Source organism: Manihot esculenta, chromosome 4, assembly GCF_001659605.2.
Source record: "Manihot esculenta cultivar AM560-2 chromosome 4, M.esculenta_v8, whole genome shotgun sequence".
In the NCBI taxonomy this organism is placed as follows: domain Eukaryota; kingdom Viridiplantae; phylum Streptophyta; class Magnoliopsida; order Malpighiales; family Euphorbiaceae; genus Manihot; species Manihot esculenta.
In genome coordinates this window covers 517291-537302 of record NC_035164.2, presented here as the reverse complement: position 1 = coordinate 537302, position 20012 = coordinate 517291, and the positions used below count along the sequence as shown (strand labels likewise).

The 20012-nt window shown below is 28.7% G+C and overlaps 3 protein-coding genes and 1 long non-coding RNA gene across 4 annotated transcripts; 2 read left to right on the top strand and 2 right to left on the bottom strand.

Annotated features, from left to right (window-relative positions):
• Positions 1–15: 15 nt before the first annotated feature.
• Positions 16–776, top strand: LOC110614112 (germin-like protein 9-3). Its single transcript, XM_021755591.2, has one exon. The coding sequence runs from the start codon at positions 16–18 to the stop codon at positions 631–633; it is 618 nt and encodes a 205-aa protein (XP_021611283.1). The 3' UTR covers positions 634–776.
• Positions 777–1758: 982 nt separating this feature from the next.
• LOC110612871 (40S ribosomal protein S14-3) lies at positions 1759–4130 on the bottom strand. The gene is made up of 6 exons (XM_021753704.2): positions 3981–4130; positions 3158–3277; positions 3010–3055; positions 2515–2600; positions 2266–2395; positions 1759–2104 (listed from the first exon to the last, which is right to left on the bottom strand). The coding sequence occupies exons 1-6, from the start codon at positions 3981–3983 to the stop codon at positions 2037–2039; spliced, it is 453 nt and encodes a 150-aa protein (XP_021609396.1). The 5' UTR covers positions 3984–4130; the 3' UTR covers positions 1759–2036.
• A 6441-nt stretch (positions 4131–10571) lies between these two features.
• On the top strand, positions 10572–11781 carry LOC110612757. The gene is made up of 2 exons (XM_021753540.2): positions 10572–10828; positions 11236–11781. Exons 1-2 carry the CDS (start codon positions 10702–10704, stop codon positions 11487–11489), a joined length of 381 nt encoding a protein of 126 aa, XP_021609232.1. The 5' UTR covers positions 10572–10701; the 3' UTR covers positions 11490–11781.
• A 1667-nt stretch (positions 11782–13448) lies between these two features.
• LOC110612854 lies at positions 13449–16170 on the bottom strand. Its single transcript, XR_006350533.1, has 2 exons — positions 16029–16170; positions 13449–15698 (listed from the first exon to the last, which is right to left on the bottom strand). It is a non-coding gene; the product is annotated as an uncharacterized LOC110612854 (long non-coding RNA).
• Between the last annotated feature and the right edge of the window lie 3842 nt (positions 16171–20012).

The window sequence follows — 20012 nt, the reverse complement described above, 5'->3', positions numbered from 1 at the left end:
CTGCAGTGCTTGACCATGGCCGCCCTCAAATTCTTCTCACTACTAATTGCCTCATTTGCCATTATCCAAATGGCAATGGCAGGAGATCCAGACATTGTTTCTGACTTTGTAATCCCATCAAATATGAGCTTTGTTGATGGGGCATTCTTCACATTCACTGCCATGCGTTCTCTTGTTGGAGCTGAACCGCCTACTGCTTTCAAGGTATTGAAAGCAAGCATGGCAGAATTCCCTGCTCTTAATGGGCAGAGTGTTTCCTATGCTGTTCTTCAGTACCCAGTTGCTACTCCAAATCCACCTCACACTCATCCTCGCTCCGCCGAGCTACTTTTCCTCGTTGATGGGTCTCTTGAAGTTGGATTTGTTGACACCACCAACAAGCTCTTCACTCAAACTCTGCAAACTGGTGATTTGTTTGTGTTTCCTAAGGGACTTGTTCACTTCCAATACAATGCAGATGCACAGAAACCTGCTCTAGCATTTTCAGCTTTTGGAAGTGCAAATGCAGGGACAGTGTCACTTCCTAACACGCTTTTCACCACCGGCATTGATGACAACATCTTGGCTCAATCCTTTAAGACTGACATTGCCACCATTCAGGCCCTCAAAGCTGGTCTTGCGCCCAAGCCCTGAGCATTGGCATCCTTATCAGTACTTTGATATTCGTTCGTTTTCAAGTGTTTTTGGCTATCTATAATTTTCATCCTGTTCTGTTGTTTTTGTACCCTTCATTGAGTGTTGAATAATGTAAAATATTATATTTATTAATATAAATAATATCGTTATTTAATTTAGTGAAATAACATTTTAATCGTTATCTTTGTTACATATATATCAGTTATTATAGTATATAAAATAAAATTATTTTATAATAGAAAACTGAATTTATTATTTTTTTCTGAATAAGATTAATAAATATTTAAAAAAAAAAAACTTAATTATAGAGTTTATAATAAAAGAAGATGATAGTAAATAAATAAATAAGAATTTGAAAATGCAATTAATAAAATAAGATACTTAAATATTTGGTTCAGAATATTTAATTTATTATAAAGAAAAAAAAGAGACGGTGTATCAAAATATTCAAATATTTATAATGTATAAATTAAAGTTAAAAGTTTTTTGTTTTAGTAATAAAATGAAAATTTTTAAAAAATAAAAAAAAAATGAAAATAAAGGACAACGATAGGATAAACTTGTTAAATCATTGTTGTTAGAATGGTAAACTATTCTTAATTATACATCAAGGTTTTTTTTCAAAATGTTTTCCATAATAATATTATTATTATTACAAAATAAAAGCAAATTGAATTTAAAATAGAAATTAATATAAATGTAAAAATATTAAAAGGAAAAAAAAATGGGGGGGGGGGGGGGAACAAGGTACCAATGTTTATTGTAAATATTATTTTGTTAAGAAACATGTATATAAATCATAATTTAGATTAAAATCTTACTATATTGCATTTTTTTAATCAATATATCTTAATTAAAGCAAGTTGAATTAATAGGAAAAATTTATTGAGATTTTACCAAATAGAGAGAAGACAAAAAGCTTGAAAAGCCTGAGAAATTTGCCAAATCCTAAAATTTAAAAAAGATGCTGAGAAGCCTAACATCCTTTCTCTTCTGATCGGGGACTCGAGTTCATAATTCTTAAGCTTGAAAATGAACCGATCCCAAGCTTTCCGAGTTTTCCAACTGTTATAAGTTTTCAACTCCGCAATATCCAGACGTATACAATTCACGGCTCAAATGTAAAAACATCAAGAAAATTCATAATTGATAATTAAATTTATAATGATGTGACTTCAAAACATTACCTCACCAACAAAATTCATATCCCCATGTTTCTACAAGGTTTAAATATCAATTCGAGAACAACGAAACCACCAACACAAACACTACACAAAAAAAAAAAATTTCACCACTTGAAAGACCTTGTGCCCCAGCTGACCTAACGAGTACTACTAAACAAGACCAATTAATAAAAGCACCACCACCAAACAGGAATTCAATTCCATGTGTAACACACTTCACAGCCTTCTTCCTCTTCTACCACCCTTTCTACGGGTGCTGTCAGTTGGAATTGGTGTCACATCCTCTGCAAACAAACAAGACAATTAAAATCATCGATAAAACATTCACCGTCAGCCAAATGCTTATGCAGTTGAAGCAACAGAAAACCGTGTGGATGAGGACATTTAATATGCATACAACAAACATTCTAAGATTCTCAAACTATGATGCAAAATTCTGGCTTACCAATGCGACCAATTTTCATTCCAGAACGAGCAAGTGCCCTTAAGGCAGATTGGGCACCTGGCCCAGGTGTCTTGGTTTTGTTACCTCCTGTAGCACGGAGCTTGATATGAAGAGCAGTAATGCCAAGTTCCTGCGAGTTTCAAAGGCAGATGTAGTCAAAAGTGAACATTCAGAATTTAAAATAATAATAATAATAATAATAATATATTCCAATAGATTTAGAATAGGAAATATAAACAGCAGAAGGACCTTGCATCTCTGAGAAACATCCTGTGCTGCAAGCATAGCAGCATAGGGTGAAGATTCATCCCTGTCAGCTTTAACTTTCATCCCACCTGTACTTGTGAAATCAAGTAACATTTGTATTCAGACAAACATTTACATAAAGCAATGCAGCATTAATTTCATCTAAATGCAAGTGATATGAGTTGTGCATACACCCATAATACAGAGACACCCCACTTTGCCAACTGCTTATTAAGTTCCCAAAACATGAGAAGTAATCTCTGGTATTCTTTACATTGAACTCCCTTGTACAAAAGAAATTATTTCAAATGCTTAAATACTCCAAATACAACAATATATGACACAACTAATGCGATCTAAAAATGTTCTTTACAATATCTACAAGTCAAAATGTGAAACTAACATCATTTTGAAATAGAAAAGAGAAGTCAGCTCACAGGTTATCCTGATCCTATAGGGAGCATGTAATAAGAAAACAAAAGATTATATGAAAGATACCTGTAATGCGAACCAGGGTTTCTCTCCCAGACAAATCAGTGACATGCTGCAATTATAAACCAGGAGAACACTATTACAATGATACCTAACCTCCTTCAAATTGATATTTATGAAAACTTATAAACTATGCAAGTGAGTGCATACTTACAATGAATGTATCATTAAAAGAAGCAAAGATATGAGCAACCCCAAAAACATGCTCCCCTTCTCTTACAGCAGGCCCAAGGGTGACATTCTCTTCCTTTGGTTCTCTTGTCTTCTTCTTCGACTATGTCATCATCATCAATTGAACAAACATATATCAGGTTTACATAGAAGGAAAGGCACAGCTCCAAATACAAAGAAATAACAAAATCTAAATCGAATCTAAAATATTTTAGACAAAAACTCAAACACCAAGGCAGATGGCTAACACCAAAGGCATGGATGCTCTAAGGAGAATTATGAATAACATGATAGTCTTAGTCTCACATTTCATACCAAATAACATTATGCCCTTCATTAGGTGTTCTACTGTGAAAACTTTTCAAGTGCTAAAACTACGAATCTCATACGACTTTGGAGCAGTTCAAACACAGAAACTTCGCACTGCTGTTCCACAAAGAAGTATGAGAAAGGAATGGGCCAATCCAATAACCACAATCCTAAAAGTACAAACATTCTACAACCCAATTACACTCTCTTAACTTCACTATCATAAAATCCTGTACTTACACGGGCATAACACAGAATCTAAGCTATCTCTACATTCAAGGAAATACAGTATAAACTTGATTGCAACTGGATAACTTGGAACAAATTAAAGCACCAACTAAAACTTAATTCCCTACATTTTGTTACCCTCTTTTTCTGGTAAACCAAAACACTTTTAATCCAGCTTTTTGCTTGTGTACATACAATAAGGTCTACATAAAACGGATAATTTATACACCGAACAAAGGTAATATATACAATAATAGGATTTGACTTACCATGTCAAAAGGAGTAGATAAGACGACGATAGTCGCTGCTGAGCCTGGAAGTGGATCACCGGTGGGTAGCGAATGGCAGAGGAAGCTTCAATTGCTAAATACGTTGAATTTATATGTGAGGTGAGCGCTAGGGTTTTAGGGTGGGGAAACCGTTTATTTGCAATTATTTATTAAAAGGCCCTTGGTTTCTACTTGTATTTCAAAATGGCCCCGCGGTTTGTTGCTTTTATGTCTTTGGACCAGGTAAAAACCCATTTTACCCGGTGTAAACGCGTCAATTAAGAAAAATTGAAGGGTAAAAACTGTTAATTTGAATATTGAAAAGAAAAGTCAGAAAATTACTTTTTTTTTATGCAAAGGATGGGAGTATCTAAAAGCAAAATTATCAATTAAACAAACCAAAATCACGGGTTTTTGTCAGTTTAGGGAAGAAAGATTTTAAATTTATGAATTAGAGATTGAAAAGATATTTATTAATTTAGAGTTGGAATAAGAGAAGCAGTCCAAAAAAGTGTGTTTGGTACATATTTAACACGCACCAAATATTTTTTTTTAAATTGTGATTTTTTTTAAAATTATGGTTTGACGCTAGCTATAATTTATTTTTATTTTATTTTTTAATTATTAATATATTATAATAAAATATTTATATTATATTAATTTAAAAATATTATTTATATTATATTTTATAATAATAATTTTTTTTATAATTTTAATATAATAATATTTAATAAATTTTATTAATAATAAGCTAGACTGATTATGTATAATATTTAATTATAGTATAATTTTATTATATAATTTTAAATATTAATATATTTTATTACTAATAAATATTAGTAATAAAATATATTAATATTTAATATATTTTATTATTAATATTTAAATTAAAAATATTATATTCCTTATATAATTTTAGTGTTATAAAATTAATATTATTTTATAATTATGTATATTATCATAAAATTAATATTATTTTATAATTATATACGAGTGTATAATAACGGTCTAATAAAATTAATAAAATATATTATCAAAAAATTTATAATTAAAAAAATATAATATAAATAAAATTATTAAATTAATAATATATTTATATTATATTTATTTAAAATATTATTTATATTATATTTTTATAATAATAAATATTTTTTATAATTTTAATATATTAATATTTAATAAATTTTATTATTAATATTTAAATAAAAAATTACTAAAATTATATAATTTCAGAATTATAAAATTGATATTATACTGTGATTAGATATATAAAAATAATTTAATTATATCGTATAGATTTGTCAATTGATAAATTTTTTTATTATTTTAATAGATTAATACTATTAATTCTACAATTAAATAGTATCAATATTTTTATACACGTTTAATATTATTTTATAATTTTATAAAATATTAAGACTAATTATAAATAATTAGTATATTTTATAAAAATATTTTTAATATATAAAAATATTATAAAAATTAATAATAAAAAGACTGCATACAAAAATATTTAAAATTATAATATTATGCTGCTATTAAATTTATATAACTTTGCTTCACTGAATTAATTACTTAATTTAGTTATTTTTATTTTTAATAAATTATAAATTATTTGCATAAAATATTTAAAATTATTATATTATTTTAATATTAAATGTTATAGGAGAACACTAAATTATTTATAATTTATCAAAGAAAAAAAATAATTAATTAATCTAATAATAAAATAAATTAATTAAATCTATTATCTTTGATAAATTATAAATAATTAAATTATCGCATACAACATTTAATCACAACATAATTTTATTCTATAATTTTAAATAGCAATTCAATAAAATAAATTTAATTTTTATAATTTTAAATATTCATATTAATTTATTTTTTTATTAATTATTTAAATCACAACATAATTTTATTTTATAATTTTAAATAGCAGCTAAATAAAAAATAAATTTAATTTTTATAATTTTAAATATTCATATTAATTAATTTATTTATTTATTATTAATTATTTAAATTATAACATAATTTTATTCTATAATTTTAAATAACAGTGTAATAAAAAATAAATTTAACTTTTATAATTTTAAATATTCATATTAATTATTTTATTTATTTATCAATTTTTTATTACTTATTTAATTCAGTAATCTTATATATATATATGTATATTTAATAATAGTAAATAAATTTATAATTAGTATTATTTAATTATAATATTATTATAATAATATATTAAAATTAATAAAATATATTATAATAATATATTATATTAATATAATATAAATATTTTATTATAATATATTAATAATTAAAAAAATTAAAAATTAAAATTGAAAAAAAAAAAAGAAGTGGTGCCAAACTCTTGCGCTGTTAAACGTTAAGACTGACGATCAAACTCCCAACCGATAGCTACCAAGATCAATGATCGAAAACCTAAAAACTACCAAGATCGACGATCAAAAATTCGAAAGATATTAAGACTGAAAACCCTCAATCACCGTCGAACTAAATAGCACGATCGAAAAGTGAAATAGCCTCTCCAACTCTCCAACTCAATGACTAAACTCAAAATTCACAAAATACAAAGTGAAAGCAATGAAAAATCTAAAAGTAAATCAAGCTAAAAATACATTCAAAACTTCACTTTGTTGGAAAATGATCGGCAATCGAAAAAAAGCTTCTTTTGGAGAGAGAAAATGTAGAGAGAAAGAAGTAGAGCAAATGAACTCCATGCCTTCTTTATATAAAAAAGGAAAAAACAAACAGTAAATGTTTATTCATTTTTCAAACATAATATTTATTAAAGCAACACATAAATCCTACGATGAATTAAAAAAAAAAAAAAAAGGTTAAATATAATAAACCAGAAAATTAGCGAACCTAAATATTTGCATACTTGGAGGCAACTCATAAAATTAATATATTACCTATTAAGAAATATTCCTGGTCCAAAATCTTGAAATAAAGAAGGCCAAAAGCCCAACTGCCTCATGGGCTATCTTGAAGTCCCAACTCCAACAAAATCCTATATAAGAGTAAACAAGACATCTTTCTTCTACTAAGACTCACTCACATACTCTAAATTCTATTAAAACAAAACTTCTAATAAGTTATAAATACTGATAACCTCTTTGTATGTAGTTATTTTTTTATTATTTTTATCTTTTCATTAAATATACTTTTAAACTATTTATTAATTAATTTAAGTATTAGAAGTTTTATTCACCGAACAACTGATATTAAAAAAATTTTATTTTTTTTTTATGGGTTAAGATTTTAGTGTTTATTTAAAAATATTTAGATAAAAGTCAATATTTATTACAAGAGATTCTCTTACAACCTTTTTTGTTTGGCATATATATATATATATATAAAAGAGTTGGCAATTGAATATGAAAGAACGTATAACAACCTTAGACTTTGGATATGGCAAATGTTTGTTCATTAGGAGCTTGCAGTGTTAGGTATCTTTAATTCGGTCCCGTATTTAGTGTTATTAATTTTAGAATCAATTTGATTCCAACCCCTATTAAATGACTTCCATTTAGACTTCGTTTTCAAACAAATAACTTTTTACGAAATACAATCATTATAAAAAAAAAAAAATTGTACTTTAAGTTATAAAAATAATAAGATCCATAATTTAATTTTAAGTATAACAAATTAAAAAATAATGTTGAGCTTGAAATTTGAGACACGAGATCTGGACATTTGGACAAATAATTTGATTTAGTAAGAAAATCAATGAATTAAAATGAATTTAAAGTGGAGTAAGTATCAGTAGAAAATGAGAATAATTGGCTGGGTATTATATTTAGAAAAGTTAAGGTTTTGTCTCAAGATATAAAGTGCAGATTTTTTTGTGATTTTTTTTCTATGATTTAAGTTGGGTTTTGGTAAGGACATATATATACTTTTGTCTTTTGTTTAAGTAGGCTTTTTCAAGTAATTAATTAATGATTGACAGTTAAATAATAAATGTTGAGTCGGTTAACCCATATTTTATCTGTCATAGATGATATATCGACGTTGTCATGTCGATGTTATTCTCCACATCCACATTGAATACTCGGTTGCAATATAAACTTCGAAGAGGTCTGTCTTTCTATTATAGACTTTGAAAAAAACAGGAGTACCGGTGGTATGATCCGGTATCTCATAGGTCAGACTTTTTTTTGCCCAATCAAATCAGATTGAAATGATTTTTTAAATTTTTTCAGAATCTAACTATGTTTGTCGCTGTCTTAATATACAATTTTATTCACGTATTATAAGATGAATTGATAAATTTCTTTGAACTTAATTATGGAAGTGCAATTTATCACTTTCTAACTAGATAAGTTACTTTCTCTAAATCTTATTTAGTTCAAATTAAAAATTTACTTTTAAAGAACTAATTTCACTAAGGAAAAAAAAGTTACTCACCTACAACAAAATTATTTAAGCTTTGTTCAATAATACTAAATGTTATAGTAAATGTTAAGTTGTTTTAATAGTAAATAATTGTTTATTGAGTGGTAATTAAATAAATGTTATAATAAGCAAATTTTTATATTTCATTTTCTCAAATTTATACAAATCTTTTGACTCATACAAAACGCTAAAAAGCTATTTTTACAATTATTATCGAATAGAGTTTTATCTATTTTATTTTTTTATACAATTAAAAAACTCTATTCGTTTTATAATTTTTGTCTATTTTATTTTTTTTACATATTAAAAATATAATTTTTTATTAATTTTTTAATTATATCTATCTTCCATACATTAAATTTTATTAAATATTAGGAGATATTGTAAAACGATTCTTAGAAATAAAATAAAATTAAATAGAGTTATAATAATCGATTTATATATTACTATAGTGTAAAAAAGATAAGTGGACAATAATTTTAAAATAATTAAAAAAAATAGATAAAAATTATGAGATGAAGGGGTATAATTTTTTTATTAGCTTTTCAATTATATCTCTTAAATATATTAAATTTTATTAAATACTAAATAATATTTTGAAAGATTTTTTAAAAATAAAAGAAAATAATGATATTACATTTATATATGTTACTATAATTTAAAAATAATAATAATTTAAAAAAATAATAATTTATGAAACGAAAGGAATATAAAATTTAATCTTTTGTATCATTTCAAATTAACTTATTAAACATGAAAACTTAAACTTATAAAAATAAGATTAGTTAAATATAAATTAGTCATGTTAATGAAAATTTGTCAAAGAAGATAGTTGTATTTCTTGCTGGATATATTATAAAATGTACAAATGGTATTTTAAATTAGAGCACAATTAATTATAAATGAGATTATTTTTATTTTTTATAAGTTATGGCTCACATGGCTAATTTTATTAATTATTATTAAACATTCTATATATTCAAATAAATTATAATTTTGCTTCAATTATTTAATAAATTAATCTCAGAGTATAAATATGCATTTAGTATATATTTAAAAATTAACTCTTTTAAGTTATAATATTTAACTCTTAGCCATTTGTAAGTTTAATCGAGTTTATTTAAAAACTTAAAGCTTTTTTTTTTTTAAACAATTTCAATATTAAACTTTTAAATTATTCAAATGTTGGAGCTTAATTTTAGATAAAGCATTGGGTTTGAAGATTTTAACAGTGATTAGATAAAAATTATAAGAAATAATTTTTTATAATTTACTTATTTAATATCTAAATACTAATATTTTGATCTAGTTAAAATTATAAATATATATCAATTTAAACATTATCTAAATATATTTAGAACTATTAAATGATAGGGTTGAAGTCAAAATAAAACTCTAATATATACGTGTATATATATATGTATGTGTTATAAAAATAAATTGTTTAAATAAATTATGAGAAAGGAAAAATAAAAATTTATGTAGAAATATTATAAGATTTTGTTAGTGTTTATATCGTAGAAAACTTTAATTTAAATATGAAGTGTTTTGAAAGGATATTTACACGAGAATCTAAAATTGATAGAATTATATTATAAATCAAAGTTGACACCTTTCAAATATATATATTTTAGTAATCAATTAGCAGTTTGAATTAAGAAAAAAATATTTACTAATAGATATTCAGACATATCTATTTGAAAAAGTGTTTTCAATAGTCACAAATAATTACTTCAAACTCTATATATATATATATATATTTTTTTTTTCCTTCAATCTTCTATATAAATTTCTCCTAGAAAATTACATAATTGCTGCAAGAGATTTTCTTGATTTGGTTGTATCCCGAAAGAGTATTATCACAATTTTAAAGCAAACGTAATGGAGACAAACACTTTCATACCTCAAAGTCAGTTTATAAGCCCATTGTTTTAACAATACGATAGCAATGCGTCATGGAAAAAGGATGAATAATGTAATGCAAATATGGGAAGTGAAAACTGCAAGTGATCTCTGTCCTTTGGATGCTTCATACCACAACTTTCCTTTGAATATAAATAATGAGAAAAAAGAAATAAAAAGAATGGAAAAAATTTACAGGAAGTAGCTAGGGAAGTTAAATCAACGAGAGGTTTTCATTGAAGAACACGTACCAACTACTGGCTTTGGCAACGGGGGGCCATTTAATAAATGTGTTGCCTGATTATGCTCTCTTTGGCTCTGCTTATTTATAAGCGACATTGTTTGCCATCTCTTCTCCAACCTTAACTCTATATTCCTTTCCTTGAGTTTGGCTTCCATGGTGGTTCGTCTTGTTACAGTGCTGTTCTTTGCTTTGGCTCTTTCTGGGGTTCAGCTCTCAACTTGCCATGTCCTCAAAGGGAACCTCACTTGCCTTGATTGCAGTAGCCATTATGACTTCTCAGGTCTTTTCTAATATCTCCTCAATCATTTTCTTATTTCATGATTCTTATTACAATGCCATTAGTTTCTATTCACCTTCAAAAGATCAACAAACTCAAAATCTTATAATTTAGAAAATAATTTCAATATCAATAAATTAAAACTTTATTTGCAAGTAAGAGTCATTCTCTCGCGTAAAACCTCTAGCTTATGTAGGTGGTAGTTTAAGGACAAGTTTTAATGATTTCAAAGTTCAAAAAACCCATTAATAAAAGGAGATGATTAAAATTTGAACACTAGATCTTTTATTTAATCACTATTTGAACAACTAATAACTATTAAAACAACTAATTTTACCCGATAAATAAATGAAGAAAGTCATAAATTTCTTTATTGTACTTGTAATGCTAATACCCACATAATATTTCAGGCATCAAGGTTGTAGTGAAGTGTGCTAATGTAAAAAAGTTAGCTACAAGCACAGCAACAAGTGAAGGCTCCTTTGAGGTTGAGCTTCCTATAGAGAGTAGCTCAAGTACTCCATTGAATTGCGTAGCCAAGATAGTGGGTGGTTCAAGCCAGATGTATGCCTCAAGGAAGAAGATGGTGTCAAGGATTGCGAGAAGCCAAGAAGATTCACTCCTCTTGCCTTCTCCACTACATCCCCTCCACTTGGGAAGCTAAAGGGCATAGATTCCTCCAAGACAGTTGATCTGCCTCTCCCAAGGGAATGGGGGTTGGCACCTTCTAGCTATTATGTTCCTTTCTTTCCCATCATTGGAATCCCTTGATGATTAGCTACCTATATATGCAAGGGTTATCTATAATATTTATGTGGCTTTGAGTATGATGAGTATTTAGCTCTTGTATATGTTTGTTCAAGTGAACTGTATCAACAATATTGAAAGCTATAATTAGTTAGTACTTTAGCCACAGTCTCATGCAATTCTATATGCAAATATCAAGTCTAATTAATTGGAGTTTAATTAGTTTTTTTTTCTTTTCATTTTAATTTTTTTATTTAAAATACTTGTAATCTAAAATTTACTAACTCCGTAATTTGAATTTATATCAGACAAGTCAATTAAAAAAACATAATACTCCTACAATTCTAAAAATATTTCATATTAAATATTCAAATTCGAAATTATTTCCTCTGTCTCAAAATTTTAATTCATTTTACTGTAAAATAAAGTTATAATAATCTATTTATATGTCATTATATAAAAAAGAAAAAGAGAGAATAATTTTAAAATAATAAAAAAATGAAAAATGAACTAAAATTATGGGAGGAATGAAATATTAATCAAGGATGTTTACACTAAGTAAATTCATATGTTAAGCATAATTGAAGGATAAATAGACTTTTTGGTAGTGACAGTAACACTTTTTTTCTGAAGTATGAACCCATGCAATGGCTGTATGCTGAGACAAATACAAAAGGGTCAACTGATTTCACAAACGTCTCACTACTAATAAGTCAATAGTGAAGGAATTACCTGAAATTGAATGTAATCTACAATTAAAATATATAAAATTATTATAACTTAATTATAATAGAATTTACTTAAAATTTATTATAATCAATGACTAAACTATAATAATTATGGGTATATTTTAACTTTTTTTTTCTCCATTGGTGGGCATAATTAGTCACATCATTTAATATAGAAATCCATAATCTAATAGGACCTTCTTTGATTACATCTTTGCTTAGTGTTTAAAGTGAATAGTTAACATTTTAATATGATTTTTAAATTTAAATTAAAGTTGAATGTATCGTGGGTCTTTGTGTGATGAGCTGTATGATTGGGACTGGAGTCGTTGAATCATTTTAAGGAAAATTCTGAATAAAAATAAAATAGATTAAATACAAATAATGGTAATTTTAAATACCAGGTGGAGGGAGGATGTGATGTGTAAACCTGGAAGCACGTGTTGAAGAAAATTTTCCAATAACCACAAAAACCAAACGCGGCTATGAAATTGAAAAGGTAAAACGTTATCACAACTGAAACTCCGTGTTCATAGGATTATTACCCAAACGGGTTTTTTTCTTTTATTATTTTTTTTAAGCATATCAATTCAATCCAAGAGACTGGGTCTATACAATGCAATTCATCATATTATTTTATACAATCTCTTCCATTTTCCTTTTTAATATAAACTATTTTGATATCTAAAATTTATTAATCTGATTAATTTAAATTTGTATTAAACTGACTCATTAAAAAAAGTAAAACGCTTAGTCTCTAATTTCTTAGTCATTAGGATTATATTTAAATGAAACAAATTTTAGAGATAAAAATATACTACTAAACCGTTCAGAGAACCAAAATAATTCATAGCACGATGCCATGCCATGCCCTTGACATTACAACAGGAAAGTGAATTGGCCAATTCTCTACCCTATTGCACGTGTTTTGACGGCTGAGTGCCCCCAGCTACATACAAGACGTTTTTATCACTCACTATAAACAATTACAAGACCAGCTTTTGCTTTGTCCTCGTGGCCCGTAGAATGAGCTCATCATCTCCACAATGAGCTCATCATCTCTAAAAGGACTTGACATTGAGTTATGAATTAAGATAAAAACTTGTCCGGACTGATTTACCATAAATCAAAATATAAATAAGCGGTCATTTCATAAAAAAATAAAAAATATATAAGAATTATTTTAATGTCTCCTAGATCCATGGAAAACTGAAATTAATAAACATCTAAAAGTTAAGGACGTGACTCAGGACACATAAACCAATCAATGGTCGACGTAATGTAATCTAGGAGGGTGCAACTACTAAGTCTTGGACAAGCACTACACAGAAGCAAAGGGCGGCTGACTCGTTCAAAATCAGCTTTATATTGGATGAGGAATCTTACTTGGACCAATGGAGAAACATAAGAGGACAAAAACCATTCTCTTCTTTGTGCAACCGCGTGGAGGTTTCCATCAATCACAAGCTCCTTGCAATTTTTTCTCGTTGCACTCGGCAAGCTCATCTACCTTCCTTTGCCTTCACATGCCTCTCTCTCTATATATACAGTTCATGGCAGACATACTTGAACAATTACAGAATTCAATAGCAGCAATTTAAACAATTCAAGAACTCAATAGCAACAGCAATAAAATCAAGAATGGAGGTACTTCCACCTGGCCTTCGCTTCTATCCAACAGAAGAAGAGCTAGTTTCCTTTTATCTGCATAACAAGCTGGAAGGGAAGAGACAGGAACTAGACCGTGTTATCCCAGTAATCAACATTTATAACCAAGAGCCATGGAATCTTCCAAGTAAGAATCCTTCTCAATCAAAGGTGTTCATTTTTCTGTTTATGAAGTTAATAGTGTGTTGAAAATGCTGCATGTCAAAGAATGGTATTATTTAAAGTTTGTTTCTTGCATTGTGTTGCAGAGCTTGCAGGAGAAAGGTGTCGAGGAGATACTGAGCAGTGGTTCTTCTTCACACCAAGACAAGAAAGAGAGGCAAGAGGGGGGAGACCCAACCGCACTACGGAAACTGGGTACTGGAAGGCTACAGGCTCCCCTGGTTATGTTTACTCATCAGATAACCGAGTGATCGGAGTGAAGAAAACCATGGTTTTCTACAAGGGGAAAGCTCCTGCTGGAAGAAAAACCAAATGGAAGATGAATGAGTACAGAGCCATAGAAGAAGTAGCCGACTCGTACAACACCGCTGTTCCCATGGTGTGTACAAAGATATATAATACTTGAGAAATTTTCAACAAACAAGGACCTAATTATGCAGTTTTCTATTGATTTCCAATTCTAATAATCATTTCTTTGTCCATATCTTATGTGTAGTTGAGACATGAATTCAGTTTGTGCCGAGTCTACGTAATATCAGGAAGTTTTCGAGCATTTGACAGGCGTCCGTTAGAAGCTGCAGCAATAGACAATCGGCTTGTCCGTAATACAGCTACATCTGCTCAAGACACTAGAATTGTGGACAACACAAGCTCATCGGAGACTTCATACTCCGGAGGAGATCATGCTTATCCCTCAGGAGCAGAAGGAAGTGCTAACTGGGAGATGGTTGAAGATTTAGTACAACCACTATGGGACTGGGAACAACTGAATTGGCCTTGAACAAGCTCACATGAAGATATGCAGGCGCGGCAGAGTCCTAGAGTATTTTAGTGCCAGAAGCTTAACTTCACAAGTAGTGAGTAGTTTTTCATTCATTGTAGAGGGAGGAAAGGTGAAAATGCCTTTTTTTTAACAAAAATTATTTCATTCTAAGTAAAACAAATTAAAAAAAAAAGTAAATTTCAAAGCAATTAAGAGGAGTCATGGTTAGCATTTAGTCGAACTAGTTCAAAACCGAACCGAATAAGTTAAAACCGAATACAAGCAATTTGCTGAAATCGAACCGAACTCAATCAGGAGAGAACCAAACTGAATCAAACTGTCCTGTTCAATTCAATCAGTTGGCTTTTTTAATGAGTTTTCTTTTAAAAGGTTTTTCTTTTAGGTTTTGTTTTTAGTATATTCTAAAATTCAATCAAGGTATTCCCACTTTTGTCTTTTTCCTAATAAGAATAATTATTAAATTAAAATATATAAACAAAAAAAAAAGTAACAAACTCTAAATTTAGAAAAAAAACATCTTAATTGTTCGGCTCGATTTGGTATGGTTTGGTGTTGGCTATTTTTCTTCCAAAACAGAGCTGAATCAATTTCACCAAAATTTCATAAAAGAAAAGGAACTGAAAAGGAAATAGAATCGAACCAAATTTAATTGTTCGATCCGTTATTTCAGCTTGAATCGAATATTGCTCGCCCCTACTGGCAAGTCATTCTTCAAGCTAGAGTCTTGGTATCATTAATCATGGTCACCTTTGAATGCAGTCATCTTATCTCAGTCCGATTAAACCTGTATTTTGAAATCAGGAGGAGAAGAAATAAAAAGGAACATCATCAATGCACTACTTGAAAAAACAAAGTCCAAGAGCTAACAAGTGAAGTTATTGGCCTTCAACTATATTCAGGTCAAAGGTTGATGGCATAATGTTTTGAACAGTTTAACGCAGGTTCAATAAGTCTCCTTGCTTGAGGATAAAGTGCAAACACAAGGAAAAGGAAACTGACTGGAAAAAACCAGCTTCAAAAGAACACTAGAAGCTGTTCTCGGTTCTCACCTTAATCATATTGAAAGCACATAAACAGATCCACGATAAAATTAGTTTAACTTTTTTATAGTCACCTTCAAGGTCCATGTGCTTAAAGCTGAAAATACTCGGATGGTCTGAACATATTTAATTAGTTCGCCCCATCAACCTATGGATATGAATGATTCCTCGAGCATTCCATAATAAATGAGGAAATTAACCCTTTCCTGCTGTCAAACAAATGCCCACTTCTGTATCATAACCTAGCTGTTCAGCATGTCAAGGATTAGAGTAAAGGGAAGGAATATGCAGTAATTACTGTGTTTTATTTGAAGACACAAATAAGCAGGCCAAAGAGAGAAACAAAAGTGACAAGTTGAAATCACTTGGTTGAATTGGTGAAATTTGCTTAGGCTCCATTGGGAAAAGTGTGCAGTTGAAATGATTTGAGGATTTGGATTGGCGCTTTTAAGTGAAAAATTTATAAAATTACCTTCAAATACTTTATCATTTGTATTTGTACCTATCAATGGAAAAGTGATCCTGAATCATCTTGTCAGATAAGTGTGCAGCATAGGCAATTTGATAACTGTAGGTTGTCAAGCATTCTGACTCATGGACAAAATGACAATTCACCACTGATGTTGTCTCAGGAGGCTCCAAATGAAGTCTGTAGTTCGGAAGCTTCTATTGAAAAAATATGCTTATAATAAGGTTGAATTTGCTTAGTCCATAAACTTTGGTCATTCATCAAGTAGAGAATAAGCAAAACTTTAAAATCTATAAGCTTTTTTGAAAAAAAAAAAATCCAAAATCTAGATAGAACAACATAAGGTAGTCAACTCAAGCTCCATATAGCATTTCATAATGCTAACACAGATACTTAATGATGGATGATTGATTGAAAATGGATAACATTATTAAAGACAAAACAAAATGATGAGACACCATAAAAACTAGAATTTTGTTTACAAGGTGCATTGAGCACTAGTATAATTTCTATTCGTAGAATGCGGATAAAGAGAAAATCAATTATAAGACCATTTTTATTATCCATGATGAAATGCATGCAAGCCTAGCATCGTCCTAACAAATTTAACAGTTATCAAGCATGAATATTCTAGTAAAAGGTATAGTGTAGAAAAGGAGAAAGTGAATTCTGCAATGGATTGTGCTGGATTTTTGCACATAAAGAGCATTTTCAATTTGTTTAAGACAAAATTTGATGTCCTTCACCACAGACCATGTGACTCAAATGAGTTGCTGTTCTGTCAATTCCCAGCAAATCTTAATTAAGAAAGAAAAACCCTTGTCCAAAGAGTACACCGGAACTTACTTCAACATGGAAAAGTGATTTATATCTCTATATTTGAATGCGTTCTCGGTGCCACAAATATTCACACTGATAACACAAATTCTATGCATACTGATAACACAGATTCTACACAGTTTAGCTGTTAGTCACTTTTTCACTGTATATGCAACTTATTATCAATAGACTACTCTTTCAATCTTCGTTTGCAACAACTAAACAAACCAGAGCATATAACCTACTGTTCTGCTTTGGCTGACAACTGATGACTGAAGACTGATAGTCTAAGAATTGTGTGTATGACATCTCCAAATCCCAACTAGATGCACTTTATTCAAGCACCATTTTAATACAGCAAAGCACTAATGTACCCTGAATTATGTAAGCTGTCAACTCAGGGACTCACTACAGCTTTATTTGACACACCAACCAATGGTACACATTCTTTAATTAACATATTGTCATTTTCAAAGTCCATATCTCCAAGGATCTCATTAACAACTGTTTGGTTAAAAATGTTCATCAGCAGGTCACACTATCCGCAAGCAGATCATTGATCAGCATGCACTTGCAGAGATCAAAAGAAAGAGGGAAGCACACTCATAAACTCACAAAATCCTGTCATTATGAAAATTCTTCAATAAATAATATGGTTTACTAATTGTTAATGGTGTTCCAATATATATAGACACTGATTCGCCTGCAGATACATGCACACAAACCAGCATATATACCTTTCCAAATACATCAATTTCTGAAAACGTCCATTAGTATGAAGTCTCTCCTTATCAATCAGTGATATGAATCTGTAATTTTTATTCCTTAAGGGCATTGAATTGGTAGTCTTAGGGGGTGAAGCTAGGAAATGTTTTGAGGGGGCCAACGTTATATATAAAATTGATCAAAAGTTTATTAGGTACACTTGTTATCCATTTTTTTGAGGAGTTAACATTGTATATTCAGAAAATATCACAGTATAGTTAAGTTAAATATCTTTTTTTGAGGGGTGACGCTGCTATAAAATTTTATTTAATATATAATGAGAAATAAATAATTCTAATATTTCAAATTTGCCTATATAATGATAAAAAAATGTAAATTGTTTTTGAAGGGCAAATGGGTAAAATAAATAATTTTCTCCAAGGTATATATGTACAGACAAGGAAATTGGAGGGAGTTTAACTAAGATTTGTACCATATTACTGGTAATTTAAACTGCTAAGTATTCTTTCTTCAACTGATTATCCTAAACACAATAATCAAGTCCTTGCCGGTTTCAAATAAATATATATTAGCATATTTAACCTGTATTAAATATCTAGTCAACAATCAAATACTTGAATGATCTTATCCTTCACCTTGTTCAACACTGTTGACAAGTAAACCGCCCATGTAGCATCTATAAGTTAAAAAAATTAAGAAGCAATAAAAAAAGAAACAATTCAGCAAAGAAAAAATTTAAGATGTTCAGAGGACGTCAAGTTTCAACTACAAGCATCACCAAATTATCATCGTGACCTCAGCCAATTCATGTTTCCAAGCACAAGAACAAGACTACCAACTAGCGGAATTACAACTTCAATAATGAAACAAAAATTTAACTGAATAAACGTCTGAAATTGTTCTCTCTATCTATCTGGGCAGAAAAAAGACTTCCCAAACAGCATTGCAAGGCCAGTAAACCCAAAAAGGGTATAAAGAAAATACACACAGGGCAGTTAAAAAAAACAGAAATGATAAACCCTTCAACCTGTGCTCTAAAAAACCAATAACAAACGAGGAAGTTCAACAAGCAAATACAAGGAAACCCAACTTAATTCAGGAAGGAGATAGAAAAAGCGTTAGAACGAAGGTCCTTCTCCTCCCAACTGACCAACACGGAAATGTAATTGAACATTCATATAAAGAATCGGAGCAAGTTATAATTTGAGAGTGAAACAAAGACATTTAGAAGTACAGATTGAAATGGCAACGGAAAAGGGCACCTTGTATTGTATGTATCCAACTGCGTAGCAGTGAGAGGCGTGTGAGAGAAACATAAACAGAGGCAGAGACAGAGTAGACCATTCACTGAAAGAAGGTAGCCGACATGAAAAACTATGCTCCTCCTAGTGCGCGCAGGGCAGTCCGCGCGGATTTTGACGCTGTAAAAATTTATGCAATTCTTTTTGGGAAATTTATTATTTAGTACAGCGATAAAATCTTTAGTTGTTATATTTATTTACAAATATATATATTAAAATATTTTCAAAATATTATTCCATATCTTGACTGATCAGTGTGTATACTACTTTACATTTTGATATTATTCCATATTTTTTACTTAATATTTTAGATCATATATTAATATTTTAAATAAATTTATTGCTCTCGATTAGTATGAATTTTTTATATTAAATTTTTTTATATATAATTAATAAAATTTATATTAGAAAAATAATAAAGATACTTATCTATTAATTTTAATATAATTCTCAAACGCAAAAGAAACTTTCTGAAATTTTATTATTAAGGTCTTGTTTTCTTATATTACAAAAAGCATAATATTTCATGAATTTTATTTTTAGACAATATTAATTTTCATTAATAAAAAACAGCAAAAAATGAGAGTAGTTAAAAAATACAATAAAATTGGGAAGTAGATAATTTAAGAATAATAATGATAAAATCTAAAGATGAAATAATAACTTATCTCCACAAGGTAATTTTCTATCGATAGTGAAAAATTAACGAAATAAATAAATTAAAATTAAAAAAATAAATTAAA